Raw genomic sequence first — 7,544 nt, 5'->3', positions numbered from 1 at the left:
TCATTAGGATATGTCCCCAAAGACTTTAAACTGGCTGTTATTAAGCCTCTCATCAAAAAACCACAACTTGACCCCCAAAGAACTAGGTAATTACATACCGATCTTGAATCTCCCATTTCCGTCCAAGATACTAGAAAAGGTAGTATCCTCACAATTATAGCATTAATGGAAGTGCATTAGCATGGTTCAAATCGTACTTATATGACCTCCATCAATTCGTAGCAGTGAATGAAGAGGTATCATATCGATCACAAGTGCAGTATGGAGTACCTCAAGGCTCAGTACTAGGGCCGTTACTCTTCACGCTTTACATGTTACCCTTGGGAGATATCATCAGGAAACATAGTGTTAGCTTTCACTGTTATGCTGATGATACTCAGTTCTATATTTCTTCGCGCCCCGGCGAAACATACCAATTTGAAAACGAACGGAATGCATAGTTGATATAAAAAACTGGATGACGAGTAATTTCATACTGCTAAATTCTGAAAAAGCAGAGGTGTTAATTATAGGACCTAAAAACTCTAGCCTAGGACACTGTCTAAGACTTGATGGCTGCTCTGTCAATTGTTCGTCATCAGTTAGGAGCCTAGGTGTGCTATTTAATAGCAATCTTTCCTTAGAAAGTCACGTTTCTAGCATTTGTAAAACTGAATTTTTCCATCTCAAAAATATATCTAAATTACGACCTATGCTCTTTAAAAAATTACAACAAAATTACAACGCGAGTACCCATTACTACAGTATTGTACAAGCACAGACACTACAGAAGTCTATAGGGAGGTTGCTAGGGCATGGCTACAAAGTTGGTATATCATTAGTTATTTGCAAGGCTGAGTCGAAGGAGCTGATCCAAGTCTCTATGACAGTCTGATCTGACGACATTATCTCAGAAATTTCTTGCTAATGTTTAGTCATAGACTTTTTTGCACATTGTTTCGGCCACTAGGTGAACATTGTCCACTCACTTAAAAAAAAGTCATAGCACACCCCTCCTCATTAATTGCTCTTAATGGTCTCTTGGGTGTGGCTATACAGTTACCATGGTGACACAGATTGGTTGCCCACCCCATGCCTCTACGATGTTCTGGGGCTTTGATGTTGTTTGTTCATGTTGAAATATGGTTGCTAGGGTGCTCTAAATAGTTGCTAGGTTGTGGCCACAAAGTTACCATGGTGGTACTTACAGTCTGGTTGCCCGTATATTGCTGCCTTTTGTAGAACTGATTATAGCCGAATTAAACTAATTTTAAAATGGTAAACTTGCACAGTTATTGGTGTAAACTGAACAAACACTGAACTGACTTGAGCTGAATAATGACAATCTTGCTTTACAGCAGAATCTGAATTCCATCTCAAAAATATATCTAAATTACGACCTATGCTCTTTAAAAAATTACAACAAAATTACAACGCGAGTACCCATTACTACAGTATTGTACAAGCACAGACACTACAGAAGTCTATAGGGAGGTTGCTAGGGCATGGCTACAAAGTTGGTATATCATTAGTTATTTGCAAGGCTGAGTCGAAGGAGCTGATCCAAGTCTCTATGACAGTCTGATCTGACGACATTATCTCAGAAATTTCTTGCTAATGTTTAGTCATAGACTTTTTTGCACATTGTTTCGGCCACTAGGTGAACATTGTCCACTCACTTAAAAAAAAGTCATAGCACACCCCTCCTCATTAATTGCTCTTAATGGTCTCTTGGGTGTGGCTATACAGTTACCATGGTGACACAGATTGGTTGCCCACCCCTACGATGTACGATGTTCTGGGGCTTTGATGTTGTTTGTTCATGTTGAAATATGGTTGCTAGGGTGCTGTTGCTAGGTGCTAGGTTGTGGCCACAAAGTTACCATGGTGGTACTTACAGTCTGGTTGCCCGTATATTGCTGCCTTTTGTAGAACTGATTATAGCCGAATTAAACTAATTTTAAAATGGTAAACTTGCACAGTTATTGGTGTAAACTGAACAAACACTGAACTGACTTGAGCTGAATAATGACAATCTTGCTTTACAGCAGAATCTGAATTGTCTCCATAATTGAGTTTCCATAGAAGACATTTTCCTGTTTATTTCTGTGAAGCTGCTTTGATCTGTATTGTTTAAAGTGCTAAATAAATAATGGTTACTTACTATGACTATTTGGTTGCTAGAGTCATTTAAATGGTTGCTAGGGTGTATCTAGGTAGTTGATACTTCAAAAGAGTCCACCCTCATGTCTCTTTGTTGTTCTGTTTTCTAGAAATGGCCCATTCATTTTATTATACTGTTTCTCAGAAGGTCTAATGGTTGCAAGGGCATTGCAAAAGACGGGGTGATATTTACAGACTGCTAGATAGTGATGCTACCTCGTAAAAGACATCATAATGGTATTCTTGATAAATCAATAACTGACCTTCTTTGTCATGAACACATTTTTAAAACACAATATTTTAAAACCTTTATTATTTCTAAACTCTACAGCTGTGCAGTAAAATTCACTTTAAAGATTCACTTTTCATTCCAACCCTCTACATTGCGACTAAATCTTCACTCTGGGCGACTAAATGATGTCTAATATTAGCCAATTGCTAATAAATTCTCAGATTTTACTCGCCAGTGTGTGAGTTGGAGGCTAAGTATAAGTTTAGCACAGATATATTTTCACTCGCCGAACACTCTGACTGAGTGCTTCAGAGTTTCACTCTCCATCAAGCAATCTGTGCTATTTTTCAGTTCGTATCAATGGATGCGCAGCGCACCTGTATTTGACGTACCGTAAACTCTAGTGTGAAGGCGCATGACTCAGCGTCACTTTGTCTCACACACAAAGAGAGAGAGAAAGAATTGACGCGCTACATGTAAACGATGTTCTTTGTTGTATTTTCCTGTCAAAATAATGGCGTTCCTTTGGAATTCTTCAGCTTTTAAGAACTGCCGGGTTCTCCGGTAGTGGGCGGAACTAATGCGCAAACGGCAATCTCATTGGCTGGTGCTCGCCTATTATCGTCCCTGTTTTGATTTCAGCAAATCAGTTCGAGCGAACGCACACAACCTGATTAATATTCATGAAACCAGCAGCTCATTAATTCTTAGTGCGATTGTTCTTATTAGTAGAATTCGTATCATTATCATTTTATCAATATTTTTGTTAACTTTTTTCCCAGTTAAAAAAGCAGCACCACCAGTCCAGTTAAAATGTTCAGTTAAAACAACTAATATGCATTCATACATGGTTAAGCTTTAATTGTAATTGCTTGATTATCAAATTATAATGCTAGACTGACTGATGTTAAGAGTGTACTTTCAGATATTTTAAATAACTGAGCCATTTTACAAACATATATATATATATCAGGCGAGTAAACTAAAAAATGTACTAGCCAATGGCGATTCAATTGCCAAGGTGTCCGTAGAGGGTTGCATTCATAAAGATGACATGAGAAAATGTGCCAAAAATGTCTCCTGGCGGAAAACAAAGACTTTTAAGATGAAATTGACATGAAATTACCATTATAACCATTAGATGGCAGCAGAGGATCACTCATTAGCAGTTGCCATTTCCACTGCCTAGTTTTTTCACATCTTGCTTTTGTATTTATTATGAAATGAAATTATAACAAATTTTAGTACTTTTACTGTACTGAAGTATAAAGTATAGCAAGTGCAGGAAGTCAAAAAGTCTCATGTCGTTTAAAAAAATACATAAATAAGCCCAGACACCAACAGCCTAGAAGGTTAAAATATTTAAATACTTAACTAGTTAACTACAAATTAAATATGTTAATTATTAATGGTATAACAATTAAATAATAATGCATTGAATATTTTGAAATATTTTAAGATTTAATTTAAAAACTACATTTATAAGTTTTCTCTTTATCTGTAGAAGCTGTTAAATATATTCAGCCAACAGACTTGTTGCTTGCTGTAGTTTTGTTACTCTGAATTTAGTCTGAATCATTTAATACACAGCTCTATATTTGACATCGGCTCGTCAGATGTTTTGTTCCTCCGTTGCTTTATCACTGCCAATCATAGCAGTGACTCACATAATTTTCTACACTTGCGTTTGTTTGTCATTCCTGAAACTGTATACGTGGACATTTGGTCCTCTTAGACAAACAAAACTTTTCTTCAAATTGTGAATGGATTATGCAGAAAAACCGAGCAAACCCCTTATAGCACAATTGATTTTGACAGTTGACCGGAAATGACTGAGCTGGCTTTATGTGTGCGGAAGTAACACTTTATTTATATGCAGGAAGTAACCATGCATATATGGCATATATGGTCAATTGCGTTCTCAATCATCTCATCTGCTTTTATGTAGTTTTATGTAGCATAACTTCACAGACCATTCTATTTTTGCTTCAAATGCATTTTCTGTACAAGGTACATTTTCTGCTGGAAAAATGTGGACATGATATTTCTTTAAAAAATTCAAGCTAGTAAAGTGCACAGTTTGCCTTAGTTTGTTTATATGAAGAGGTTTCTTTTATTTGTATTATCCATTTATTTATTTGATTTAGGATTTGTTTAGAAATTTCACTTTATTTTTGTTATTTGACATCAAATATATTTCAATTTCACAAAGAAATGTGCAACATTTTGTCTGGGAAATAATAAAAGAACACCTTTTAATTTTTAATTTGCCTTAAATCTCATTTTGTTAAAAATAAATAAAAAGATTGTGAGAAAATCATATCATGAAACAAGTATCGGAATCGTATTGCAACATGAGTTGAGTGAATCGTTACATCCCTAACTGTGTATTATGTATAAGTATTATGGCATGACTCATTTATGTTTTCAGCCTGAGGCAAACAGTCATGGAGCTCAAACATTCTGTCATGTAATGACGTGCGGTAGCAAAATCATATGTGAACTGATGTCAACATCTTGCATTTCTGTGAAGCAGCTTTAAATCAATGCATATTGTGAAAAGCACTGTACAACTAAAACTGACTTGACAGTATAACTTTACAAAATATAAAAATCTGTATAGAAATCTGTAAGAATATGTTTCATAATGAGAAACATCAAACTAACAAACACATAGGCTTAATACAGTATGTGTGCTATTATCTTAAGACACAGCACAACTATTCATATTATGAAAACTGAGACAAACTGCTGCTTTGTGTTTCTTGGTTGTAAGCTGTACCATTTACTGTACCTGACTGGAGCTCCACTTGCCCTCATCAAATACATCTCCTAAAATGAAGACAATTTCTGGATTTAGAAGCCACAGAGATGTCTGGAATGCCCTTTCCATCTGCCATTCTCTGTGAAAAAAAAGTGTTATAATATTCCTACTAAAATGCAGAGATGATAGTATTTAAAGTGACTTTAGAAATGGCTTTGTAATCTTTCAAGTAAAAAGAAAAAAAAGAAAAAAAATCTGCCGGTGAATGTGTCTGGAACATATCTATCTGATCGGTTTATGATTAGTTGGCATGTATTGTTTAATGTCTAGGTAATTACAGTTCTGCCCTAAACAAACCTACTACAGCAGTACCATGGTACAGAGAATATATCAAAAACATCGTGCTACCATGGGACGACTTTTTGCTAGTGTACGATTTTGAGACACCAGATCCATACCTTCTGAATTTGTCGAGCCAGTGTCCTTTGATGGCCCCAAGTAAGTGAGTATCGGAGAGAAATAACGCCCGTAAAGGTAAATGTGAATCTACAGTCTCAATATGAGGCCATGAGCATCGCAGAATAACAGGATAATAAATCACATATTCACACAATACAAACACGCTGACAAACGTGAATATCAGCGACACAACTAATTTACCACTCGATCCGTACATCGAGATCATTACACTAAGCCGAGTTTTACATCAAAAGAACACGATACACGCGTTACATCTGTTGGCAGAAGAAAATTCGTCTGTAACGTGCCTGAAGCAACATCCTCCTATAGGCTTCATTCGCACCAAAATTTCATTTTACATAAAAAAAAACTTCAAAACGGAAGACGCATTGCAATATAATTCCTCATACGGTCGCTGTATATTTTAATGAGGAAAAAACAGTATATCGCAGATCACGATTTTGAAATCCTGTCAGCGGAAGCAGCGACCTTGCCAAGAGCAGTGCTAAACACAGACAAACGTCACAGCTGTGCGCGTGTGTGCTGAACATCTGAGAGGACGCAGTCCAATTGATCAGATTCCATGCGCGCTTGAAGAGTGCCATCCAGTGGTCAGTCATAATATCAAGACTTCTTCTTCTTCTTTATTATTTTAATATCAAGACTTTCCTTTACAGAGGTCCTTTTATGCCCATTTTTACATGATGTAATGTAAGTCTTAGGTGTCCCCAGAATGTGTTTGTGAAGTCTCAACTCCAAATTACGGTGACTGCAGAGACATGTTTGGTTCACTTAGTTTTGTCTTGGCCGCCCATGATGTATATAGTAGGTCGTGATAACATCATTATGGGACCATGATATGATGTTATGGCCAGAAGTCATTTTATCGGGGTAACTAAATTTTTTTGGCCACGAGTTTAATGCGTAAAACCTGCATGACCATAACAATCTGGGATTATCAGAAATGAATGTTATTGATGAATTAACATGTTTTATTTTGAATTAAGAATGAAAGTGCAGATGTGACTATATTAGCCTTATTATATCATTATATGAATAGTACATTATTATTGTGCGCGATATCAGTATGTTAAGAATATGTAAGAACTATAAGTTAACTATAAATTCAAGTTAATAAATTACCATTTGAATTGAAAAGTTGTCTAACTTACTAACTTAATCATTTTCATTTCAACTTTTATATCTAGGGTTTCTTAGGTTTATAGGTCTACATGTTATACAGTATTATAATGACATATGATATGGCTTTTAAAGACTGCTTAATTTCTAAATCTCAAAGGTGGAAGTCGGGACTAATAGACTTGGCCTGGAAAAAGGACATGGTATGATAGATTGGCATTATACAGTGCAAAGGATATCTGGCCTTCTAGATGTAAAGTAGGCTATAACAATGGGCCTCCTGGGTAGTTGTCATTATTATTTGTAGGGTCCTGTGTTTGTGAATTGCTCTTGTGTACTCACTCTTTTTTAGCTGCTGTGGAACTTCAGTTCATTCAGTCAAGATAGAGGGGGTGGAGTTATGAGGTTTACTGACAGTTTGAGCGGATCCAACAAGATTTAGTCACGAGCTCTTTTTAATACCTTTCATTAGCTAAATATTTGTAAAGCAGACAGATGTAAAGGGTGACCAATATCACTGATTTATTGAAGGAAAAAAAAACACCATCACCAAAAAAAGGGCACTTCGGAGTGTAAGGGCAAAAAGGGCATGTGCTCTGCACAGGTTGAGCCCTACCTGTGCACGTGCCTGCGTACACGGACAGCGCGCACGCGGAAAGTGTAACACAGGCTTTAATGTGCTCAGCCGCATATGGCTGTCGCAAGGGGGGTGCGAGGCCCTGTGCGAAGTTGACGTGCGAGGCCCTCAGCAATTTTGTGTGTGTGTGTGTGTGTGTGTGTGTGTGTGTGTGTGTGTGTGTGTGTGTG

General features: G+C 36.8%; 1 protein-coding gene across 1 annotated transcript in view; it reads right to left on the bottom strand.

Annotated features, from left to right (window-relative positions):
• The window catches only part of LOC107659906 (metallophosphoesterase 1), a 33,192-nt gene extending 27,096 nt beyond the window's left edge, over positions 1-6,096 (bottom strand). Inside the window, exons 1-2 of the mRNA XM_016449007.1 lie at positions 5,597-6,096; positions 5,169-5,277 (exon numbers count right to left, since the gene is read on the bottom strand). Of these exons, the coding sequence (XP_016304493.1) occupies positions 5,169-5,277; positions 5,597-5,823 (336 nt within the window). The 5' untranslated portion in view covers positions 5,824-6,096. The remainder of the gene's footprint in view (positions 1-5,168; positions 5,278-5,596) is intronic.
• Positions 6,097-7,544: the final 1,448 nt, after the last annotated feature.

Source organism: Sinocyclocheilus anshuiensis, unplaced genomic scaffold (genome assembly GCF_001515605.1).
Source record: "Sinocyclocheilus anshuiensis isolate Anshui unplaced genomic scaffold, SAMN03320099.WGS_v1.1 scaffold1595, whole genome shotgun sequence".
Taxonomy (NCBI): Eukaryota; Metazoa; Chordata; class Actinopteri; order Cypriniformes; family Cyprinidae; genus Sinocyclocheilus; species Sinocyclocheilus anshuiensis.
Note: the sequence above shows the minus strand (reverse complement) of the source record. Positions and strands in the feature narration are given on the sequence as shown.